This window comes from Diospyros lotus, chromosome 10, assembly GCF_014633365.1.
Source record: "Diospyros lotus cultivar Yz01 chromosome 10, ASM1463336v1, whole genome shotgun sequence".
Taxonomy (NCBI): Eukaryota; Viridiplantae; Streptophyta; class Magnoliopsida; order Ericales; family Ebenaceae; genus Diospyros; species Diospyros lotus.
Window position 1 is genome coordinate 24,355,841 of NC_068347.1, and position 27,235 is coordinate 24,383,075.

The following is a 27,235-nucleotide window of genomic DNA, read 5'->3' on the forward strand; positions in this document are numbered from 1 at the left end:
ATGCATGAACAAAGGTTAGCATCCAAGAATTTGCCACAAATCTCAGCCAATTTCGATTCTGTTATGCCTTCATCCATGAATATTAATGTGACTTCATACTCATCAAGAAATAGTACTGGATCTATTAATAATCATAGAGGTGGTTATATTTCACTAGGTGGTAGTTATGTCAATAGAGGAGGCCGAGGTAGAAGTAGAACATCTAGAAGAAGAATTTATTGTCAACTTTGTGGGAAACTAGGACATTTTGTAGACAAATGTTATCATAGATTTGATAGAAACTTCCAACAAACACCTAGTCAAGGTTTTGGAAGACCTAATTCTGCTACTGAGACTAATCCACGTGCTTATATGGCCTCCCTTAGTGATTCTAACGAAGCCTACATGAGTGAAATAGGGTCAATTCATGGGACTCACTATGGCACTCTTTCTCAGCCATCAGAATACCTACTTCAAAATCCTCTATCTGATCCCTCCTAGCTTGTTGATTCAGCGGAACAAACCACATCACCTCCAACCTCAACAACCTGTCCCTGCATTCTCCATACAATGGTGGTGACAAAGTGACCATGGGCAATGGTAAGCCTCTTCCTATATCTAATATTGGTTTCAGTCAATTGTACACTCAATCCAAACCTACATCTATTATCTCATTAACCTCATGTTCTTCATGTTCCTAGTATGAAGAAAAACCTTATTAGAGTTTCACAACTTACTCGTGATAATAATGTTGTGACTAAATTTGATTCTAATTCTTGTGTGGTCAAGGATAAGGATTTTAAGCTAGTGCTACTTCAAGGACACCTTAACGATGGACTTTACTAGCTAGCTCCAGCACTTGATCCTGCTGCTCACAGCCAACTTTGTTTTCTAAACCTGTTGCTTCTTTGAATACATGTAATAGACAATTGGACACATGTAATAGACAAAACTCATTTACTCATGAGCTGTCCAATAATGTTAATGTAGCTCAAACTACTGCTAGTGTCTGTCAGCAATGGCATGCATGATTGGGGCATCCATCTTTTCATGTATCGTAATCTATATTGAATAAAATTCATGTTTCTTGCTCTCCTTCAGTTCTTCCATTTTGTGATTCATGTAAACTTGGTAAATTGCATCAGCTTTCATTTGTTGATTGTGAAATTAAGTCAACCAAACCTTTAGAATTGGTATATTCAAATCTTTGGGGACCATCTCCTGTTCTATCTACCGAAGGGTACAGATATTACATTGTTTTTGTGGATGCATACACTAGATATACCTGGCTATATCCTTTGAAACTCAAGTTTGATGCCTTGTCTACTTTTGTTATGTTTCACAAGTTTGTTAAATTCCAATATCAAAACAACCTTAGAGCTTTACAAAAGACAATTGGGGGGCGGGGGGGGGGGGGATTTAAAGCCTTTTTACCCTATTTACACAATCATGGTATTCAACCTCGATTTACTAGCCCCTATACTCACCAACAAAATGGTGCAGCATAAAGAAAACATAGACATGTTGATAAAATGGGCCTAACTCTATTGGCTCATGCTCATATGCCTCTCAAATTTTGTGTAGAAGCATTCCAAACTACAATTTATACCATAAATTTGTTATCAACTTCTCCCATTCAATTTAATACCCCATTTGAGTTACTTTACAAAAAACCACCCAATTATTTCATACTTTAACCTTTTGGTTGTGCTTGTTTTTGTTGGAAAAGACTCCTTGTTCAAAAAGGAGAAGACTCGAGATAATGCAGATTTTATTCAAGATAATATTCTTATTTAATTTAAGTTTGTGTTGTACATTAGATAAAGACTATCATTGCTGTAAATTAGGAGAAAATCTAGGAGATTTTATAGGAATTTTCTGTATAAAAGTTTAACACTAACTAATGGAAGATTAAGGAAGAAAAGTTGAGTTCTCCTACGGTATTTGTTCATGGTATCAGAGCCACGGTTTGTGGACTCTTTTTCATTCGTGTCTTCAACTCCTCGAAGGAGTCTTGAGTCGGAAGAATGGCAGGAAAGGTCTAGTCCAGTGAGACCTCTTCTGCAACCTCTCCGATCAACTATCATGAATCCATTATTCCAGCAACAATGGATAGCCAATCCCTCCATATCACACAACACAAGTTAAATGGGGCCAATTATAGAAAATGGTCACAATATGTGCTATTAATTGTTAGAGGGAAAGGTAAAGAAGGCTACCTAACCGGTATTACGCCTAAACCGAATTCAAAGGCAGCAACATATGGCATATGGGAAGCTGAGAATGCCACGGTTATGGCTTGGTTAGTGAACTCAATGGAGCCAAAGATAGGAAGGACTTACATCTTCTACAAGACGACTTGTGAGATTTGGCAAGCAATCCAAGAAGTCTACTCTGATTTGGAGAATACACCTCAATCATTCCAGGTTAGATCACTCATACGAACAACCAAGCAAGGTACAAACTCAGTCCCCAAGTATTTTAATACCTTAACCAAGTTATGGCAAGAAAGTGATTTATTTCATGAGATTAAATGGGAGTGTGCTGCTGATAGTACAAAATATGAGAAGATGGTAGAGAAAAAGAGAGTGTTTGACTTCCTACATGGTCTAAACTTGGATCTAAATGAGGTTAGAGGCAGATTGTTGGGAACAAAACCTTTCCCAATAATGAGAGAAGTATTTGCAGAGGTTAGAAGGGAAGACAGCTGAAAGAAGGTGATGTTCTCGGGCTTAGGGCAGTCTAACAATGAGGTATATTCTTCAGCCTTAGCCCTAAGTAGTTTCCAAGGAAAGCCATATGCTGCGACTAAAGGAGAGAATTCCAAAGAAAAACAATGGTGTGAATACTGCAATCGGCCATACCATACTAAGGATACATGTTGAAAAATTCATGGAAAGCCGACTGGATGGAAACCAAGTCAAAGAAAAGAAGCACAATCAGCCTATACGATGAAAGCTGAAAAAGGAAGTGCAGCAAATATCAGTCTAACTGCTGCTCAGATGGAGGCTCTACAAAGCTTGCAAAACCAAACCAAGGTGACTCAAACTGAAATCCCGGAGAATCCTAATCCAACAATGTCTCTGGCAGAAAAAGGTACTAAAATATACTCTCTAATGTCTCAAAAATGCCCTATAAACTGCTAGATCATAGATACATGTGCTTCTGATCATATGAAAGGTGATCTAAAATTGCTTTCTGATTATAAAACCTGTGATAAATTGATTAATGTTTGTTATGCCTGATGGTACCATATCCTGCGTAAAGGGAAAAGGAACTGTAAATCTTGGAGAATTATCCCTTAAATCAATACTTTATGTGCCAAATCTCCAATGCAACTTACTATCAGTTAGTAAGTTAACTCAAGATAAAGATTGCATGGTGACATTTTTCAAAAATTGTTGTATTTTTCAGGACCTAATCTCGCGGAGGAAGATTGGTAATGCTGAGATGAGAGGAGGACTTTATCAAACATCAAGAGCAAATTATTCTTCTGTTTTTAAGTCATTTATTTCATCTTCCTTGTCTGTGGTTTCTAATTCAGATTTATTGTTATAGCATCAATGTTTGGGACATCCAAGTTTGGATTATCTTAGATGTTTGTATCCTTCGTTTTCTAGCAATAAGATTCAAGATTTCATTTGTGAACATTGCATTCTTGCAAAACAAACCAGAACCTCTCATCCTAATCATGCTTATAATCCTTCAAAACATTTTCATCTTGTTCATAGTGATATTTGGGGGCCATCTAGAACCTCAAATCTCAATAACACTCGATGGTTCATCACTTTAATCGATAACCATACACGAATATGTTGGGTTTTCTTAATGAAAGACAAATCAGAAGCTTGTCTTGTATTCTAGAATTTTCATCTCAAGATCAAAAATGTCTTTCAAACCCAACTTCATATATTGAGAACCGACAATGGAAGAGAATATTTCTCTAATGATTTCAACAAATACCTAAGCGAGCATGGTATCATTCACCAAAGCTCATGCCCATATACCCCTCAACAAAATGGGATAATCGAGAGAAAGAATCGCTATCTTCTTGAGACAACAAGAGCCCTTATGTTTACCCATTCGGTTCCAAATTCCTATTGGGGAGAAGCAGTATTACCGACTGCATATCTCATTAATAGGCTTCCCTCAAAGACTCTAAAGTTTAGGACCTTAGATGTACTTCTTGAAACTTTTCCACATCATAATAGAGTGCTAAACTCCCTTACTCCTCGAGTGTTTGGCTGTATTGTTTTTGTTCACAGCAATGTGCCAACACTGTCCAAGTTGGATCCCAAGTCTACCAAATGTGTATTTGTGGGGTACTCACCTAACCAAAAAAGGTATAAATGCTACAACCCTAGTATCCGAAAAGATTATTATTTCTTGTGATGTTTCATTCCTTGAGAATAAGTCATTCTTCCATGACAATTCCCAGCAGAATTTCACTGAAACAAACACCTCATTGGGACCCATTGATACCTATTCCAAATTTGTCTCCTAGTGTCCTTACACCTATTCATGACAAAGAATCCTCTCAAACCACATCTGAACCTTGTCCAGCCCCTATTCCTTCACCTCAAACCTGTCAAGGGGGAGAAAATAAGGAAATCAAAAATCAGGAGGATGATCAGCCCTAAAGTAAACCACCTCTAAAGGTTTACTCAAGAACTCTTGATTCTCAGCTTGCTAACCTATCTGAACTTTGGAGAAGTCCTGAAATTACCGAGAGGAATACTGAAGGTATTAACACTGAGCAGGAGGCAAACAGGGAGCAGAAATCAGATCTTGATATTCCTATTGCTTTGAGGAAAGGGACCAGATCTTGTACTGAGCATCCTATCACCAATTTCCTAGGATACTCCAGATTGTCCCCACAATTCAAGGCCTTTACTATCAGCATTGATAATGTGAGTATTCCTAAGGATATTTATCATGCTTTACAGGAGGAAAAATGGAGGAAAGTTGTAATGGAGGAAATGCATGCTCTAGAAAAGAATGGCACATGGCACATGGGAGATAGTGACATTACCCAATGAAAAAAACATCATTTGGAGCAAATGGGTCTTTATTGTTAAGTATAAATCAGATGGAAAAATTGAGAGATACAGGAGCAAATGGGTATTTACTGTTAAGTATAAATCAAATAGAAAAATTGAGAGATACAGGCTAGGGTTTGTAGCTCAAAACTTTACTCAAACTGAAGGCCTTGACTATGAGAAAACTTTTGCACCGGTGACCAAACTTAATTCCATTCGGGTGATACTATCATTAGCAGTCAACTTGGATTGGAAACTTCACCAATTAGACATTAAAAATGCCTTCTTGAATGGTAAGTTAGAACAAAAAATTTATATGAGGATTCCCCCAAGTTTTGAAAGAGAAGATACAAGAGAGAAAGTTTGCAAGCTAAAGAAATCACTATATGGCTTCAAGCAATCACCAAATCACCAAGGGCGTGGTTCAAGAGATTCAGTGAAACTTTACAACAACTTGGATACAGACAAGGACAAGCTGACCACACATTATTTATAAAGACAGATTCTAAGAAAAAGAAGACCATTCTTATAGTCTATGTGGATGATATAATTATCACCGGAGACAACCATCAAGAGATTGAATTATTGAAGCATCAACTAAGAGATGCATTTGAACTTAAGGATTTGGGAGATTTAAAATATTTCTTGGAATTAGAAGTAGCAAGAAGCAGTGAGGGTATTTTCATCTCACAAAGAAAATTCACTCTTGATCTTTTGAGGGAAACTGGTAAACTCAGGTGCAAGCCAGCTAGCACTCCTTTAGAACCAAATTGGAAGAATAAAGATGAAAGAATGGAGAGGAGCAACTTGATATGGGCAGATTTCAACGTCTAGTGGGAAAATTGATCTACTTATCTCATACAAGGCCAGATATTGCCCATGCGATAAGTACAATCAGTCAATTCATACATTCTCCAACCAAAAGATATCTAGAAGCGCTTATCATATCCTAAGATATCTTAAAGGCACATATGGGAAAGGATTGTTGTTTAAGAAAAGTAGTGAAAGAGGAATAAAGAGCTATTCAAATGCAGATTGGACAGGATCTGTTGAAGACAGCAAATCCACATCAGGGTATTGCACAAAATTATGGGAAAACCTAGTCACATGGAGAAGCAAAAAGCAATAGGTTGTTTCACGTAGTAATGCCGAGGCCGAGTATCGATCCATTGCACAGTACATTTGTGAGATAGTTTGGTAAAAACGGTTGATGAAGGATATGGACATGCCAATCACGGCACCAAAAATACTTGATAGCAATAGTAAATCAGCTATAAGTATAGTGAATAATCCAGTACAACATGATCGGATGAAGCATGTGAGAATTGACAGACATTTTGTCAAAGAAGAAATAGAAGCAGGAGATATAAGACTAACTTATGTTCCTACCAAAGATCAAGAGGCAGATATCTTGACCAATGCAATGCAGAAACAAGGATTTGAAGTAATAAGAGACAAACTGAGAATGATAGACACCTATTCACCAGCTTAAGAAGGAGTGTTAAAAAAAACTCCCTATTCAAAAAGGAGAAGACCCGAGATAATGCAGATTTTATTCAAGATAATATTCTTATTTAATTTAAGTTTGTATTGTACATTAGATAAAGACCATCACCACTGTAAATTAGGAGAATATCTAGGAGATTTTGTAGGAATTTTCTGTATATAAGTTTAACACTAGCTAATGGAAGATTAAGGGAGAAAAGTTGAGTTCCCCTGTGGTATTTGTTCAATTTTTTTTTCCTTAGATCCTATAGCAAGCACAAATTTGATTTACATTCCATCAAGTGTGTGTTCCTTGGATATAATCATTCTCAAGCTAGCTACAAGTGTTTACATCCATCGGGAAAGGTTTATGTCTCTAGGCATGTACAAATGAGTTTCCTTTTCCTTCGTTGTTTTCTTCTCCTATTGTCTCTCAATCATCTTCTAATGGGTTCTCTACTAATTTCTTTCAATCTCTTCCTTCTTTTTCGTCCAGTTCTCTATCTCCTCGAGAAGCACAGCCCTTAACTCCTGCCTTGTCACCCTCCATTTCTACTAACCCTTATCTTTTATCTCCTGCTTCTTTGGCTCCTATTCATGAGCCACAACCTATTCCTTCTCACCCACCTCCAACTCCCATTTCTTTGCATAAATCAAAACTGGTTCAGCCCAGTCTGTTCATCCTATGCTCACTCGATCTAAGGCTAAACAACTTGTAACCTCCTCACCACATGCCTTAGTGAGTACTCTTGAACCTAGTTCAGTTCATGAGACTCTTTTAGACTCATAATGGGTGCAGGCTATGGAGGAATTCTTAGCCCTGCAACGTAATCACACTTGGGACCTTGTTTCATTTCCAAGGACATGAATCTTATTGGCTGCAAATGGGTATTTCGGGTCAAGTATAAATCTGATGGATCTATTCCTAAGCACAAGGCTCAATTGGTAGTCAAGGGTTTTCTCCAAACACCAGAGATAGACTATGCAGAAACCTTTAGCCCAATTGTAAAGGCACCAACAATTAGGGTGTTGTTTTCTCTAGCTGTCACTTTTGGTTGGGATATCTAACAAGTGGATGTGAACAATGCATTCCTTAATGGTGACTTAACAGAGGCAGTTTTTATGTCCCAACCTAAGGGTTTTGTGAACTCCCAATTTCCTTCTCATGTGTGCAGATTAAGAAAGTCCCTATACGGTCTTAAGCAAGCTCCTCGTACTTGGTATATAAAATTAAAAGCTGCCAAAAAGAATTGGGGTTTTTCTAGAGCTACATCTGATGCCTCTTTGTTTATTAAGAGGAACACTGAATATGTGTTGTTTGTCTTGGTTTATGTTGATGATATACTCATTACAGGATCAGATTCTACTACACTAAAGATGTGTATTCAAGATCTGGACACTCACTTTGCTCTTAAAACCTTAGGATCAATCAATTACTTCCTAGGGTTTGCAGCATATAGAGCTGAGAGTGGTATTTACTTGACCCAAGCTAAGTATACGTTGGATTTGCTAAAGAAGGCAGCTATGCAAGACTGTAAACCTTGTAACACACCTATGACCTCAGGTATTTCCTTAACTGATGAGGGTGATTCCTTCTCCAATCCATCATTATATAGGACTCTTATTGGCTCTCTACAATATTTGACGTATACACGCCAAACATTGCCTTTTTGGTAAACAGATTGAGTCAGTTCTTATCAACACCTAAAATGCAACATTGGTGTGCCTACAAACATTTACTTAGGTATCTTAAAGGAACTGTAAACGTTTACTTAGGTATCCTAAAGGAACTGTAAACGTTTACTTAGGTATCTTAAAGGAACTGTAAACGTTTACTTAGGTATCCTAAAGGAACTGTAAACGTTTACTTAGGTATCCTAAAGGAACTGTCGGTTTGGGTTTATTAGTCTCTCCATCTCCAAGTGATCTATCCCTATCAATATATACAGATGCTAATCATGCAGGCTGAAGGTTACAAGAAGATCTATAAGTGGGCTTTGTGTGTATTTTGGATGCAATCAAATTGTATGGGGTTCCAAGAAACAAACAGTGGTAACTAGATCAGTTGGGGAGGTTGAGTACCGAGCAATTGCACAAGGTGTAACTAAACTATTATGGTTGAAGTCATTATTTTCAGAGTTGGGATATCCCTATGGTGCTAGTCCTAAACCTATTGTGTGGAGTGATAATTTGGCTACTAAGAGCATTGCTGAAAACCCTGTGTTTCATGCTCGCACTAAGCACATTGAGATTGAAGTGCATTTTGTTCGAGAGAAGGTGGAGAATGGTGAAATAGAGATAAGATATGTTCCTACAACTCAGCAAGTAGCTGATATTCTTACAAAAGGGTTGCCAAGAGATCGGTTTCAATTTTTGTGTGGAAAGCTTGGGCTAAAATTTTCTCCAATGCACAATAGCTCTATTGACTCTACAAATAGTACAAGGATCAAAGATTTGTCTTCTAATATGGAGTCTGATTTGAGGGGGAATGTGGAAGCACATCGTGTTTAAGCAGCAGTTAGCTGCTGCTGTTTCTGTTGTGTTATGTTTGGATGTATTAAATTCAAGAGTTATGCTGTTAGTTATTCTGTTAAGAGAAGAGGCATGCCGTGCTTATATATATACAGCTCATTCTCAGTTTCTGTATCTTTTGAATTCATTTTTCAGAATTAAGAAATTTCGTGCAAGTTTTCTTTCTTCAATTTTCTCTCTTGCACTTTTTGTTTTACGCCCTAGGGTTTCGTTTCATGTAATAGTTACAGTTCTCAACTTCCTAATCTTAGAGTAATAAGTTTTAATAGAATTAAGAGGACCCAGCAACCTTTCACTTATCTACAGAATTCTTGTATTCTGCAGTTGAGTTTTTATTTAACTCTTGTGAAGCTTTTGTGGTTATGATTGTACTTTCTGATCTTCACCTTCAAGATTTACTACTAAAGATTTCTAACTGATATTCTTGGGACTCTCTTCACAAATACTATTTCTGTTTTACTACTGAAAGACCTAGAATAATCCCTGCTGCAGCCCCCAAAACCTAGTCAAACAACCCAAAATCACAACACCTCTTCTTAGCCTTCTACATCTAACTTTAAACTCTTACCATCAAGGACTGTTGGCTCAATGTTCCTGCAACTATTAAAAATCAAGCCAAAATAATTTTTCCCTATAACTATAATGCTAACAGAAACCCTATCATGGGCATCATTGTCATTAATTTCCCAAAGCTAGTCCCTCAAAGTTTTTCATTATCAATGATCTTGTTATGTTGTTAGATACCTTCTGTACTAGTAATCCATTTCCAACAATAAATTGGAATTGTCAGGACCAAGAAGACATGTCATCAACTTGGCAAACCATTAAACGAATTAGTACTTGTTAGGCTTGAACTGCAGCTAGGCAATATTTCATGCTACCCAAAAAATCAAATATATCAAAATTCAAAAGATTTTCCATTTAGAAGTTTGCTTCAGTTGTTTTTCTGAAACACAAAATCTCATCTTAGACAAACCATCAGATGCAAGGGTTCATCAGTTCAGTTGCAAAAAAGGATCACGATCTCAACCTGAAGCGTCCAAATACCCTTGGGACCACGAAAGTCAGGTATACCACAAGAAGTTGATATTCCAGCTCCAGTAAACACCACTAGATGCTTGCTCTGACAATAACACAGACAAAGGAGATGAATTTTTCTTAGTACAATAATCAGACAATATACTATAAACTGAAAGTGAGATGAGCGGATTGAGGAGTATAGAATAGAACCTTCCGTATCATCATTGCAAGTTTTGTGATCTGCCATTGCACAAAGTAAAACCCAGTGAGAGAAACAAAATAAGCAAAAAGTATGAGGAATTCTCATCTCTCCAAAAGCAATAATCCCTAGGAATCTGAAGTAGATAATAATCTTAACAGCAATCATTTTTTAGAAAGAAAAGCTAAGAATAATGCATTTCTACTGCTAAAATATGAACAAATTGACAAGAAATATGACAAAAATACAGAAATGCAAACACAACACTGCAGATTGCAATGAAAAAGAAATAAGAAAAAGGTAAAGAAATATAGTGAAGCACAAAAAAGAATGAAGCAAGGGGAATGCCAACGTCAACAGTCAACAGACATACATTACGGGAGAAGGTAGAGTTCTTCAGTTTCTACTTAAAACAAATGTGTATAATCCCCCAAGTGAATCCATATAGGATTTATACCAACAATTGCACGGGCCACATCTTTTGCATCCACCACTTTATCACTAATAGACTCTTCAAATGCAATCATGATGTAAACAACAAACTTTATTATTATTATTATTGTTATTATTATTATTATTATTATTATTATTATTATACAACAAAAACAATAATCACAAGCCTTAACCCCACTAGATGGGGTGAGCTACATGAATTCTAGCCCTCCAACCATCTCTGTCCATGGTCATATCCTCCATAAGGGCATTAAGTCCTTGTCATCTTTAATGGTTTCCCGTCAAAATTGCTTTGATCTTCCTCTCCCTATTTTCCTACAAACTTATCCAATTTCATCCACTCACTATTGTTCATATTGTCACCCAAAATTGTATACATAACACTTCAAGCCTTACCATAAATTCTAGCTCGTCAACCATTTCTATCTATAGCCATATCCTCTGCAAGACCCTTATAAATTATAGCATACCTAAGAGTTCCCACCAAGTTTTTCGTCCCTTCTTCTATCTCTTTTGCCAAAGACTTATTTTGTCCAAGACCTCTATCATTTCTATTTCTAGTGTCATCAATCAAGATATAACATGCAAATAACATACACCCATGGCTGTGAGTCTATCCATCACAAGAGCAAAGAAGTAAGGGTCGGACACAAATCCCTAATGTAATCCAATTATAATTGATAAATCCTCAGTATCTTCTCCACAAGTCCTAACATGCATTTTTGCTCTCAATAATACATGTCCCTAATAACCTATGTTTAAGTAATTTGAACTCTTTACTTCTCCAACACCTTCCAAAGATTTCTCTAAGGACTCTATCATAGGCTTTTTCCAAGTCTATAAATACCATATTCAAATCTTTCTTTTATTTCTAGATCTTTCCATTATACATCTTAGTAAACAAATAGCTTTCATTAGTGACCTACCAGGCATAAAGCCAAATTGGTTTTTAGAGACCTTAGCTTATCTCAATCTTTACTCAATTACCCTTTCTCAAATTTTTATAGTGTGGCCTATTACCTTGATCCCTCTATAACTTTCATAACTTTGAACATCTCCTTTATTCTTATAAACATCCACTAAAATACTCTTTCTCCTCCCAATTGACAACCATTTTGATTCATGAACCACATTTAATGTTAACTAAAAAATACCCTTCTCTCCCATACATTTCCATGCTTCTATCAAGACATTATCTGGTCCAATTACTTTATTATTCATCATTGTTTCAATGCTTGTTTTATTTCATTTAGACACGTATTGTCACGCTCCTAGGGTTTTCCTAGGACTAAGAATGGAATTAGGGAATAGATCGAGAATGAGAGAATGGAAAGGGAGGGAGAAACTAGAAGGAGGGGAGAAAATTCAAAGAATGGAGGGAGAATTTCAAAAGAATCGAGAGAGAGAACAGAATTCAAATTAATTCATTTAGTCATAAGCCCTATTCTCTACTTCTTTAGCTTACTTATAGGTTGTTACCTCCTTTCAATTAGTAATAAACTAAAAGTACAATACTACCACGACCTAAGATACAACAAAGGAAAAAATACGTGCAATAGAATAATTACTCCTATGCCCCTGGGGTCATGACAATCCCCCCTCCTTGAAAGGTTTCTTGTCCTCAAGAAACTTATTTCAACAAGGTCATTGTTTCTTTATCCAATTCCCATTTTTTCTATTGGTTTATCCTTCACCTTTTCTTGTTCTTTTCTCTTACTTTCCTTTTCCTTTGCTTGTCCTTTGTTTTTTCTTCAACAATATTATCAAGCCAAGACCGGATTTGACGCTATAGGTCACCAACGAAAATAGGAACAATAAAAACAACAAGAGTCTTGTTCTCGATAGCAAAAAAACCATTCCACCATCCTCTGTTCATCTCATTTCAATTTTTCCTTCTACATCCTCTTCTATTCCAGATCATGAATGTACTGCTGGAGAATTTCAATGTGATCAAATTTCTCCAAACACAAGCATCCTCCATCAACCTCTAACCAAACTTGAATTCTCCACTGGTTATTCACTAGGATTAAGGCACGGGTTTCTTCACAATTGATTGATTTTTCAGTCAGAGTTATCTGATCCAGTGTAGGTAATTCAACATCTTTTAGTCCTGATGAAGGATTGTCTATTCTTTCAAGAAAAACAGATTTAAGATCTTCTAAATTTAAGGTTGTTGTGATCGTTTCCATACCAACATCTTTAACTTCCGAATTGCTGGCGTACATCTCAATTTCATCTTCAATAGTTACCTCCTCCAATGGTGTTACGTTGATGTTTCCAGCAACTGCCTTGGCATCCGGAATTGCTAGACCGAAGGTAATAGGTAGGATTCCAGCTTCTGCGAGTATCAGTTCAACAGTGGATTTTGAAATAGGTTCCACTAGTAGGTTGATCTGGAATTTCTTTGACATCAAAATTTGTAAGTCATCTAACTTGTGGGAGAGGTTAACAAATTGATTGCGTGCTTCCTTGATTTATATTCTTGTTGCGCAGCATTCTTCCATGATTGCTTTTCTTGTCGCGGCGTCTGCTCGATAGCAACTCGCCTCCACTTGAAGTTGTCATGGTTTCCAATCGTTTCATCTTATTTCCTTCTTTCATAACCAGTGCATGTCTCATTCGTGCACCTTCTTCCATCTTCACTGTTGCCACAAACTTCGACTGACCACTATGAAGAGCGCTTGAAGATCACCTGCAGACCGCCTAACTCACAACCGAGGACCGATCGAACACTAATTGCCGAGAAGCATCAGCAAGCAACAATCGAGTACCGTTAGAAATTAATAGTCAAGAAGCATCAAAAATCATTGCCAAGAGTCAACCTCCTACTTCACCCTCAGAAGTTGAACCAAGAGTTGTTGCTCCGCCTTCAAATCTGAGTCAAGAATTGATCAAAGGAACTCGCCTGGCCTGCTTCGCCCTTGACAGTCGAGAATCAACCTGTAGGTATCGCCTCTAGGATTAGCTACTCTAGATCTGCTTTGACTCTAGATCAACTGGCTTCTCAACCTTCCATGACTTAATCGACTCCATTCAGCCACTTGATAATTGCTTGAATTCAGTGCTCTGATCTGAAACAGTTTTCTAGAATTTGCCTTCCTGAATCGCAGCACCGGAGGAATGCAGGTCTGGATAAACAATTGGAATGTGCCTACAAAAATTTAAACAGAACTACTACAAGTTTGTCGGAATCATAGTCGAGGATAGCGTCGCTCTAATACCAATTGTCACATTCCTAGGGTTTTGTCAAGAAAAACATGAAAAATGGCTTTCAATCTCATTTCCCTTGAACGGTTAGATAAAAAATATATACAAGACTTCCTACCAAATTAGAAATTTTCTAAGAACAGAAATAAGAAAGTTTCCAAATTTAATTAGGAAACTTAGGATACTACAAATATACAACAATCTATCTTCTAAAAGGTACATCCTTGATTTAGAAAACCAATATCAATCAGTGTCAATCAAACCCAATCACTGTTGGTCCAATCTTATTCGAGAATAAGGACAAGATTAGTTGCTTCCTCATTTACACTCCCCCTCAAGATTGGGAGTGGATATACATCCCAATCTTGCCCATTAATCTGTGAAAACTAGCTACAGGAAGACCTTTAGTCAACACATCTTCCAATTGATCACTTGAGGAGATATAAGGGGTACAAATTAGGTCACTGTTCAGTTTCTCCTTAATGAAATGTCTATCCATTTCACCATGCTGTCTTGTCATGTTAGACTAGATTATGAGTAATGTTGATTGCTAATTTATTATCACAATCAAGCCTCATAGGTGTTGTCCACTCAATCTTGAGATCATCCAATAATATTTTCAGCCACAACAGCTCGCACATTCCTAGGGCCATAGACCTAAATTCCGCTTCTACACTAGACTGAGTCACTACACTCTGTTTTTTGCTTCTCCATGTCACCAAATTTCCTCCTAAAAAGGTACAATAGCCCAATATGGACCTCCTGTCCATAAGGGATCTTGCATACTCAGAATCCATGTAGGCTTCAAGTGACATAGCCTCTCCCTTCTTGAACAAAATGTCTTTCCCAAGTGTTCCCTTTTAATTTAAGTAATGTAGGATCCTATACACCACCCTTAGGTGAACCTCCTTGAGGTAGTGCATGAATTGGCTGAAAACTCCCACTGCATAGGCAATGTCTGGCCGAGTATGAGCAAGGTAGATTAAGTTCCGAACCAACCTTTGATAGGACCATTTATCAACCATGTTGTCTTCTAGAGCTTCCCCCAATTTGTGATTTGATTCGATAGGCGTGTCCACTACTGTAATACCCAGGAATGATTTGAGGATATAAACGGTATTTAGTGAAGGGCATAAATGGACTTTGTGGAAAAATAAGACTATAGGGTTCACTAACGCAACTTTGGACAATCGAATTAGTCAGATGGAGTACCCTGGACCCTAGATAGCCAAGGAAAATGGTATAATATCTACAAGTAATACGAGTTATGATTTTAGGCATCAAAAGAAGTTGGATCGGGAACGGCTCCCGGTACAGCTAAAAAGGCAATTGTGACTTAGGTTGAAATATCGAATTATCGTACGAGGCATCCGGGAAGTCAATGGAACCCCGAGGAAGTTCATATTTGGCATATAGAGTAACCCTTCAGTAGTTTTTGGATGAAACAAAAGGGTTTGTAGCCAAAACGAAGATTCGGACCTAAGTGCAGTTTTTCGAAATTGACAGAGGGAGATCGAAACGATATTTTTTCGGAATTTTAAAGAGAATGTTTTAGAATATTTCAAAGGGTTATAAAGGTCTTTAAAGAGAAGTTCAATTTTTGAGCCAGGGGCAAAATCGTAATTTTTTAGGTTGGGGTAAAAGTGTAATTTACCTAAAAATTAAGGGCATTAGCGTAATTAGTCCATTTTTTTAGGGACTAAAATGCAATTAAAAATTAGTCTGGGGACCATGTTGAAAAGAGTTAAAGTGCAATTACCCAAAAATTCGGGTCAAAGTGTAATTATTGAAACCTTTTTACTAAGGGCATTTGGAAAATTCAGGAAAAGCCTCATAAATGACTTTAGTGGTAAAGATGAAGTTTCATGATGATATTAGAGATAAGATGAAGCCTTATGATGACGTTAGAGATAAGATGAAGGCTCATGATGACTTTAAAGATAAGATTTGGATAAGATTTGATTGGATAAGATAAGATTTGGATAAGATTTAATTGGATAAGATTTTGTTGGATATGATTTGAATAAGATTTGATTTGGATAACAATGATTATATAAAATCTTAGAAGATTTAGAATGATTGTAGAAAATCTTAGAAGATTTGATAATGATTATATAATATCTTTGAAGATTTACAACGATTGCAAAAGATATTAGAAGATTTGAAATGATTATAGAAATTATTAGAAGATTTACAATGATTGTAGAAGATCTTTAGAAGATTTGGAATGATTGTACAAGATTTTGAAATATTTGAAATGATTGCAGAATATATGTTTCTTGGTGGCTAAGTTTCCAAAACCTATAAATAGGGGTTCATAACCAAAGGTTTGCCATTCGAAATTTTGAGAAGTTCGTGCCAGATAAGAGAGCTTCGGGTTTAGTAGATAGAGGGCTTTTTAAGCATATGCGAAGCATCACACGCGCAGAGCACTTGGATAGCGTGTGAGGGCGTGTAAGGAGGTGGTTTGGTCAAAAAACTTGAGGAGTTGCACAAAAGTTGAGGTTCAGCACAAGATTTGAGGCATTTGAGTTTTCGTTCAAGGTGAGTGGTTTGATTCTAGCTTTACCTTGTCTTGGAAGTGTTTTTAAATGCTTGTGGTGAGTTCTAGCGAGCGGTTTCACCCTCCTAGACTTAGATTGTTTTACCAGGCTTTTACTTATGAACACTGTGTCGACATTCGCTGCATTGCATTAACTGATTTATTTTAAAATGTTAGTGCATGGCGTGTGAATTTTCATATCGTTTGGGGTCAAGTTTCATTGCATTGTTGGGTTCATACAGGGCGGGACGGGGTCTTCTTGGGAATGGGACACGGTTAGTCCTGGTGATCGGGTGACACGGCAGGGCACCCGGGGCCAGTACTAGTGATCGGGTGACACGGTAGGGCATCCGGGACTGGTAACCGAGTGACACGGTAGGGTACCCGGGGATTAAGTATGTCAGGGAAATTTCTCAAGTTAGACGTGTCTTGCATGTTGTCGCTTGTCTGAGTATGCCATGCTCGTGTGTCTCTCATGCATTGTATAAACTGTTTCATACCGTCACTTAGATGTTTTATCATCTAACCTGGGCTATGCCCCTGGAACGTTTAATGTTCCAGCCAGGTACTGCTGCGAGGGCAAGGATGTGGCCGGTTGAGAGCCAATGGTACTTAGTTTGTTAAGTCGTAACCTTTGGAGGCTTTAGTATGTATTTCAGGTTGCAAATGAACAGTTGTATAATAGCAATTTTATCATTTGATCTGTATTATGTATTTTGCTATGGAAACGCAATGTAAGAACTACAGTGTTTGATATTAATGTATCCGCTGCGTTGTATTAAGTCTCGTTTAGTTTAAGATTATTGATCTTGATAGTTAAACGGGCAAGGCTGGGGTTCGCGGGGTTTGAAACTGCGTGTAAAGATTGTTCTTGATACACCGCACGTGTTGAACTTGAAAAAAAAAAAAGAAATCCCGGGAATACCCTTATAGTGACACGCCTGGCGAGACGGGGTGTTACAACTACCTTGCAACCAAGCATTCCAGTTTCAGTTAGGAGATCCACTATATACTTTTATTGAGAAATAAATAGTCCCTTTTTTGAATGTGCCACTTCTATGCCCCAAAAATATTTCAACTTCTCCAAACCCTTGATTTCAAATTCACTTAGCAAACACTCCTTTAACTTGCTCGTGCCTTCTTCATCACTACCAGTGACCACGATATCATCCACACATATCCTGTGGCCGAGTGATGGATAAATAGTGTGTGATCCCCTTGGCTTTGTTTATAACCCTATGCCATGCATTACATTTGTAAATCGGCCAAACCAGGCCCTTGGGGACTGTTTCAGTCCATATAGAGCTTTTTTCAGTTTGCTTACTACCTTTTCCTTAATTGTTGGGCCATACCCTAGATGTACTTCCATGTAAACCTCCTCTTCCAATTCCCCATGCAGAAATGCATTTTTGACATCATATTGTTGTAGTGGCCAACCTAGATTAGCTGCCAGAGATAGGAGGACCTTGACTATGTTTAGTTTTGCAACTAGTGCAAAGGTATCCAAGGTAGTCTACCCCATATACTTGGGTACACCCCTTAGCCACTAGCCTAACTTTGTATCTATCCAAAGACCCATCGACTTGTATTTCACCGTATATACCCATTTGCAGCCTACTGGATGCTTCCCTTTAGGTAACTGCAATAGCTCCCGTGTTTGGTTTTTTTCTAGGGTTGCCATCTCAGCTTCCGTGGCATTCTTCCAATTCTTATTCCTTACTGCCTCAAAAAAGGTTTTGGGTATAGGAATGGCATAAAGATTGGTAAGGAAAGCTTTGTGTGGGGATGATAGCTTAGAGTAGGACAAGAACAAGTGTAAAGGATGTTTGGTGTAGGCTCTAGTACCATTTCTAAGTGCAATAGGCTAATCAAGATCACTATTAGAGGTGTTTGTTTCAGGTATAGGTTCAGTATGTTCACCAGGCTCATCATCAAGTATAAAAGAATGATCAAAGGAGTTACCTAGTGACTTATCCGTAGGACTTTCTAAACTGTCAGTGTTGTCTGAAGCAGAGTTAGGGCTTGCCTTAGATGCTGAGGATTACATAAGAGCAGGGTTACCTTTTCCTTCTTGAGTACACCTGCAATGGTCGAGGAGTCTCGGGTGAAGATTCCTCCGATGTCATACCCAGTGAGTCCTTCAAAGTAGTTGAGGGGATTGTGAAGGAAGATAACTTAGAGTCAGTAAAAGTAAAGGGCTAATCTTTGGCTATAGTTAGGTTATGTTCCTAAGAATTGAACATAGGACACACCCGAATATCTTGGGTTTCTAGTGGTCAAGACACATGAACATTGGGAAAGTGTTTGATTAACATTTGAATTGGACTGTGGAACTCAAGAGTTTGTGAATGTAGTGTGTTGATCAAGAAGGTGGTTGTTAAAGCTGTTTCTCCCCAATAATGTTTAGGAACATTATGGTGGAATAAAAGAGCTCTTATAACAGCTAGGAGATGGACATTTTTCCTCTCAGCCACTCCATTTTGTTGAGGAGTGCAAGGGCAATTTTGTTGAGGAGTGCAAGGGCAGGAAGACTCGTGCATAATGCCTTTTTGTTGAAAGAAAATAGATAGGTTTTGATTGAAAAAGTCATTGACATTATCAAACCTAAACCTTTTTATTTCTACCCCAAATTAGTTCTTAACCATGTTGTAGAATATAGGAAATACTTTGCCTACCTCAGATTTAGTTTTCAACAAATGTAACCATAGCACCCTTGTGCAATCATCCAAAAAAATAATAAACCATCGTGCTCCAAAAATATTAGGAACACTTGATGAACCCCAAACATCACTATGGATTAAAGAGAAAGGTAGAGCAACTTTCTTATTAGATGGAAGAAAAGACACCCTTTTATGTTTAACAAACTCACGTACAGCACAATGAAAATTTTTAAGACCTAGACCTTTAGATAAATCTGGAAACATCACCCTAAGAGTTTGGAAGGAAGGAAGGATGGCCAAGCTAATAATGGTGTAGCCATAACTGGTCTTCATTAAACTGAGCCAAGCATGATATTAGAGGAAATTTCTACCTTTTTTCCTGCTCACCCAGCTCCTTAAGGTAGTAAAGTCCAGCCTTGGCCCTAGCAAGCCCAATCATCCTCTTCATGCCATGTTCCTATATTTCACACAGATGTGACTGAAAAACAACACTGCAATTAGTGTCCAAAATGATTTTTTGAATAGAAAGGTTGGTAAATAATTTAGGGACATGAAGAACATTTTTTAGGGTGAGATGTTCATTAAGGAGAACATCTCCTTGGCCAGCAACAGTGGTCAAAGAGCCATCTGCCATGGTGATCTTTTTGGAGCTAGAACAAGGGTTATAAGTAATGAACAATTGAAAAAAATGAGCCATGTGATCAGAGGCTCCAAAGTCTAGGATCCAAGAGTTTGGGTGAACTATTTATGAAGCGTGTAAGGAAAAAGAAGGGAAAGAAGTACATGTGCGAGCAAGAGAGCAGGTACCTTTCTCAACCTTCTTGTCGAGTGATCCCAAGAAATTCCTCAACCTCTCGATCTCAGTCCTATTTAGTTCTAGTGTCTCTCCTTGTTCTAAATCCTTATCCTTGTTCTAAATCCTTCTATTCAAGGAGATGATGGTTGCTGGCCATGTACACCTGACCTTGCCCTTGGCTTCTTGATGGTCCTCCTTTAGTTGGCCTCCCATGGAGCTTCCAACATTTCTCTATGGTGTGCCTAGGCTTCTTGCAGTAAGTACACCATAGAGAGTCTCTATCCACAGCTTTCTTCTCTTCTCTAGGACCTTTGCTCTGATTTTGAGCCTTCATGGACACCAAGGCAAAGCTTTCCAAAGGGAAGTTTCTAACATAACTCCCCTTCTACCCTCTTCTACATGCACTATGGAAATAACCTCATTCAAGGAAGGCAAATCCTCCTTACCGAGGATTTGTACCCTTACTGCATCAAAATCCATATTGAGGCCGGCTAGGAAGTCATACGTCCTTTCCTTCTCCACAAATCTTTTATGCAAGGCAACATCCTGACTGCACTTCATCTTCAAGCATTGGTAATGATCTAACTCTTGCCATAAGGTCTATAGCAGATTAGCATATTCTGTAACAATCCTTGTACCTTGTTTTGTGGCTACCTCTTTGGTCCTTATCTCATAGTTTTGTGCTGCATCGCGAACTTTGGAGTAGGTAAGCTTGATTGCCTCCCAAATGTCCTTGGTTGTTGTTAAGAACATTACCTTATCATTAATCTAGAACCGTGGAGTTCCATAACTAGGACATCACCAAGGAATCCTCCTCGTCCCAGGCTACAAACGCTGGATCTCCCTCCTGAGGGCCCATTCCCAATAAGTGGCTCAACCTCCCTTTTTCCTTTAGGAACGTGCAGATTAGTTGAGACCACTTTAAGCAGTTCTTACCATTCAACCGGTAAGTTGCTTGAAGGTTTTGTAACTCTCCCCCTAATCCTCCACAATTGGTTCCAGCAAATGGAATTTCCGTTGTATTGTTGGAATCGACTGAGTATAGGGTTTGGAGTATTAGACATAGTGTGGTTTGGAGTATTAGACATAGTGTCCTAAAAAGAAGATTGATGAAGGCCATGAAAAATCAAAAACAGCGCCTATAATCTTACGGCTCTGATACCATGTCAAGGAAAACGTGAAAAATGGCTTTCAATCTTATTTTCCTTGAAGAGTTAGATAAAAAATATATACAAGACTTCCTACCAAATTAGGAAGTTTCTAAGAAACATAAATAAGAAAGTTTCCAAATCTAATTAGGAAACTTAGGATACAACAAATATACAGCAATCTATCTTCTAGAAGGTACATCCTTGGTTTAGGAAACCAATATCAATCATTGTCAATCAAACTCAATCACTGTTGGTCCAATCTTGTTCGAGAATAAGGATAAGATTGACTGCTTCCTCGTTGAAAGGTTTTCCTAGGACTAAGAATGGAATTAGGGAATAGATCCATAGTGAGAGAACGAAAATGGAGGGAGAATTTCCGAAGAATCAAGAGAGAGAGAAAAGAATTCAAATTCATTCATTCAATCATAAACCCTATTCTTTACTTCTTTAGCCTACTTATAGGCAGTTACCCCCTTTTGGTTAGTAATAAACTAAAAATACAATACTACCACAGCCTAAGGTACAACAAAAGAAAAAATACATGTAATAGTACAATTACTCCTATGCCCTTGGGGTCATGACACATACGTCTATAGAGCATGCAATTCCTATCTTTGTCATAATTATTGAAATACCCCCAACATGATACCTATTTCTCCACCTTAATTGATAACTTTGAGAAATAATCATTCCATCTCTCCTTAATTGCTCCCATTTACTAATACTTTTTAATTTTCATCTTTTATGCATTCACTTAATTCAAATCCCTTGTTTTTTTCTCTTTGCTTTAGCTAGTTGATATATGATTTTAGCAAAGAAATCTAATGCCTTATTCCTGATTCACTGCCTCAATATATATACAGTTAGGAGGAGCACTACCCCACTTCCTTAAAACAAGGAAGCACTTAGCTAACCATCTAGATCACTCACTAAGTCCATAACTTAGTCCGCTACTAAGTAAATAAAACTGGAAAAAAAAAAAAAAAAACATCAGCAATTACATGAAACAAATAACAATAATTTACACATCAAATAATTTTATCAAACTTATCTATTATTCTCAACACTCTCCCTCAAGCTAGTGAATGGATGTCTTTCATTCTCAACTTGCTTGTTAACCTTTGAAATGCTGCTCCCGAAGGACTTTTAGTGAGAAAGTCTGCAAGTTGACTTCCTGTAGTCACAAATAGAGTGCAAATTAGACCACTCTCTAGCTTTTCTTTTATAAAATGCCTGTCAACATCCACATGTTTAGTACAATCATGTTGCACCAGATTGTGTGCAACATTGAGTGCTGACTTGTGGTCACAATATAGTTTCATAGGATCCTTCCATTTGACTTCTTACTCCTTCAAGTCACAATATAGTTTCATGGCCATTGGGATTTGTGAGCTACTACATTATGCTTCTTACTCCTCCAAGTCACAATATTTCCTCCTAGGAAGGTGCAATATCCAAATGTCGATCTCTTGTCATCTATTGATCTTGCATAATCAATATTCGTGTAGGTTTCAAGAGTTAGTTCTTGTCCTCTTTTGAATAGAATTCCCTTACCTAGTGTGCCCTTCAAATAATGCAAGATTCTATACATTGCTTTCAGGTGTATCTCCTTAGGATTGTGCATAAATTGACTAATCACTCTCACTGCATATGCTATGTTCGGTCAGGTATGTGATAGATAAATGAGTCTCCCAACTAATCTTAGGTAGAGACCTTTATATGTTGCAACATCTTCTGGACTACTACTTAGTTTATGATTAGACTCAATTGGGGTTTTAGTTAGCTTGCACCCTAGCATACATGTCTCGGTTAACAAATCAACAATATATTTCTGTTGGGATATGAAAATACTTTGTTGTGAATGAGCTACTTCAATACCCAAGAAGTACTTCACTTTGCCTAACTCTTTAATTTCAAATTCCTTAGTTAAGAACTACTTTAAACTCTCCATTCCTTCCAAGTCATCTCCTGTCATTATGATATCATCTACATAAACCAACAAAATAGGGTATGATCTCCTTGGCTTTGTTTGTATCCCAATTTTAGCATGGCTTTGATAAATCTCTCAAACCAAGCTTTTGGTGATTGTTTCAACCCATATAAGGCCTTGTTTAACCTGCATACCACATCTTTTTCTATTGTTGAACTCACTCCCGGTGGAACCTCCATATAAATTTCTTCCTCTAAATCTCCATGTAGAAATGCATTTTTCACATCAAATTATTGTAGTTTCCAACCAAAGTGAGTTACTAGGGATAGTAAAATCCTTATGGCATTCATTTTTGCAACCGGGGCAAAGGTTTCAAGATAATCCACACCATAAGTTTGGGTATAACCCTTAACAACTAGTCTTGCCTTGTATCTTTCTAAAGACCCATCTGAATTGTACTTTAACTGTAAATACCCACCTACACCCCATTGTATTCTTCCTTTAGGCAACTTTACTAGATCCCATGTGTTATTCTTTTCAAGTGCCTGCATCTCTACCCTCATAGCATCTCTCTAATTCTTGTTGCTTAATGCCTCATATATTGTTTTCAGTATGGGAATTCAGTTAATGGTAGTGAGAAATGCTTTGTGACTAGGAGACAAATTTTCATAGGACATGAACATATGCATGGGATGTTTTGTATAGGTTCTAGTTCCTTTACGGGTAGCAATAGGTAGGTCACAGGAGTTGGATTGGTCAGCAATATTTTGTAACATCCATAGATACAAATAATCTTTTGGTTGCTAGATGAAAACACTTATACCCCTTTTGAGTAGGTGAATATCCCACAAAAATACACCTAAGAGCTCTAAGATCAAGTTTTCCCCATTGTTGGGAGTGTAAATGAACAAATGCTACACACCCAAATATCCTAGGTGTAAGTCCACTAGAGGTTGAAACTTGTGGAAAGAATTGATATAGCAATTGGGGGCTTTGAGAATTCAGACTCTTTAATGGCAACCTATTCATTAGATAAGTTGCAGTAAGTATAGCTTTCTCCCAATACTGTTTTGGCACATTCTTTTGGAATAAAAGAGCTCTAGTGATATTTAGGAGATGCACATTCTTCCTTTCAGCCACCCCATTTTGCTGTGGAGTATTCACACAAGAGGACTTATGAATTTTGCCTCTTGCTTGGAAATAGGAAGTAAGGAACTGATTGAAATAGTCCTTAGCATTATCTGATCAAATTCGTTTGATTTCCACATTGAATTGAATTTTTATCATGTTATCGAAAACTGGAAAAACAGAACCCAGATTTATTCTTTAAAAGATAGATCCAAGTGGTTCGGGTGCAATCATTAATAAATGATATAAACCACCTAGTTCCAGTTATATTAGGAATGGATGATGGACCCCAAATGTCACTATATATAAGAGCAAATGGAAAAGGACTTCTTTTCATATTAATTGGAAAGGATGCCCTCCTATGTTTTGCAAACTCACATGTCACATTGGAAGTCTTCCCCATTTAATCCTTTGAACAATAAAGGATACATGATTTTAAGAACATTAAAAGCAGGATGACCAAGTCGTAAATGTTATAGCCAAACCCTTTCTCTATGTGACAATAAGGATTCAGTCATACAAGAAATGGAAGAGAATTTGTCTGCCCTAGTCTTCTATCCACTTTGTACCTTAAGAAAGTAGACACCTTCTTTCTCTTTAGCATGCTCAATCATCTTTCTCGTTTCCTGCTCCTGAATTTCACAATGAGAGGGATGAAAAATCACCCTACAATTAGAATCTTTGGTGAGTTTCTAAATTGAAACAAGGTAAGTAAATAGCTTAGGTATATGAAGGGCATTTTTCAAGGTAAGAAACTCATTAATATAGACATCTCCTTGTCTTGCCACTGTGGTGGTTGTACCATCGACTATGGTGATTTTTCTGTTGCTAGGACAGTGGCTATATGAAACAAATTTTTAGGAGGAACAATTCATATGATTTGTTGCCCTTGAATCAATAATCCAATCACTTGAGAGAATAGTATTTGAGGCATTTAGAGCATGAGAAAATGCAAAAATACCTAAATCAACAAAAGTACAGATACCTGATCCAGTAAGCTTCTCTAGGGATTCAATGAGTTGCCTTAGCTTGGTAATTTCCTCCTTGTTGAATTCAGGTATCAATAGTTTCGTAGGGTCTATCTCTATAGCTTGTTGTGTGCTTGCCACATAGGTCTGCTCATGCCTCTTCTACTTGCCTGATCCCCTTCTGCTCTCAGCTTGAGGTTTTCCATGTAGTTTACAGCATTTCTCTATAGTGTGTCTAGGCTTCTTGCAGCAGGTACACCACAACAAGTCCTTGTTCACTCATGCCCCATATGTGGTTCCTTTAACTTTATTTGCTTGGTGAGCACTAGATTGCTGCATGTGCACATTTCTTATCGTAAGTGCTGAATTCTCCATTATAGGAGTCTCAAGCATGATTCCTCTCCTTCCTTTCTCAGCACGAACAATAGCTAGAGTCTCATTTAGGGATGGCAAATCCTCTTTCCCAAGTATCTGTATTCTTACTACATCAAATTCAATGTTTAAACCGACGAGAAATTCATAAATTCGCCCCTTTTCAACAAACCTTTTGAGTAGAGTTGCATCCTCACTGCATTTCATGTTAATGCACTGATAATGATCCATTTCATGCCATAAAGTTTGCAGAAAATTGGAATATTCAATGATAGACCTACTTCCTTGCTTTGTCGTTGAGATCTTAGTTTTAATCTCATAGATCTGGGCAACATCCTTCACTTTAGAATAAGTCTTCTTGACTGTATCACTAATTTTAGGAAGCATTGAGTTCCATAACCAAGAAATTACCATATAATCTTCTTTATCCCAAGCTTCAAACATTATGTCTCCTTGTTTAGGTCTGATACTAAGTAGGTGGCTCAACTACCTCTCCCTTTTAGAAATGTACGAACGAATTGAGACCATTTTAAATAGTTCTTACAATTTAATCTATAGGCTACTTGAATGTTCTACAACTCTCCAATTGAGGAGTTGTTCTTGTTCTCCCAGTTAACCGCTATTGGAACTGGTGTTTCAGATGCACCACTTGATTCCATTGAGGAAAACATAGCTTCTAGGAAAATTGAACTTGATTTCTTGAGTCACGAGATTGCTAGGATTTGTTGTCGCAAGGTTGATAGCTTCTCTAAAATAGGATTTTATGGCTCTGATACCATGTCACAATTTTAGCAAGGAAATCTAATGCCTTATTTCTGATTCACTGCCTCAATATATATATACAATTAGGAGGAGCATTACTCCACTACCCCACTTCCTTAAAATAAGGAAGCACTTAGCTAACCATCTAAATCACTCACTAAGTCCATAACTTAGTCCACTACTAAGTAAATAAAACTGATAAAAAAAAAAAACAAATCAGCAATTACATGAAACAAAAAACAATAATTCACACATCAGATAATTTTATAAAACTTATCTATTATTCTCGACAATATATATATATATATTCTCTTTGCATCACTAACTGCCTCATTTGCTTCTTTTTTGCCAAAATATACCTCTTCAGATGTTCTTTGTTATGACATGCATGTAAAGTCTTGTAACAAACTCTCTTGGTTTTAATTTTTTTTTTCTTGTACCTCTTCTCTCCACCACCAAAACTCTTTTTGTTTTTTTGTTTTAGAACATTTCCTTTCGACTCTCCCCAAATCGTTGTAATTGTATTTCAAATGGCAATAGCCATCTTAATTCACATTTGGTTAGGCTCTCCTAAAATTTACTTGCTTATCACATACCTGTTTTTCACCTTTTAAATCCCACCATCTAATTATTGGGTTTCATGTTGTATCATTCTTCCTCCATTTTTTAATATTAACATCAAGGACCATAAGTCTATGCCAAGTGGTTTAGCATTTTACAGATATAAGCTTACAATCCCAGTGCTCCTCTTAACTCATGTAGAGGCTCTCCAGTTTAAGCCAAATTTCAGCAATTGTCTTCATCTTGGACACCTCCCTTAGCACCTTGTCACTGAGACTTAGGATTAATGTGTTGTACGCCTTCTTGAGTATCTCCCTCTTCTGTTCTGCCATGTAGGTCTTCAGCATTTTAGCTTCTCCCTCCAATGCCTCCTCAAGGCCAAGATTGCTGAGGAGTGCACACATCTTCATCTTCCAGAGGGCAAAGTCATTTTGCCCATCAAACTTCTCTA

General features: G+C 37.5%; 1 protein-coding gene across 1 annotated transcript in view; it reads right to left on the reverse strand.

Annotated features, from left to right (window-relative positions):
- The window catches only part of LOC127811386 (NAD-dependent protein deacetylase SRT1), a 70,465-nt gene that overhangs the window by 30,731 nt on the left and 12,499 nt on the right, over positions 1-27,235 (reverse strand). The window contains exons 2-3 of the mRNA XM_052351196.1: positions 10,266-10,295; positions 10,066-10,158 (exon numbers count right to left, since the gene is read on the reverse strand). Of these exons, the coding sequence (XP_052207156.1) occupies positions 10,066-10,158; positions 10,266-10,295 (123 nt within the window). The remainder of the gene's footprint in view (positions 1-10,065; positions 10,159-10,265; positions 10,296-27,235) is intronic.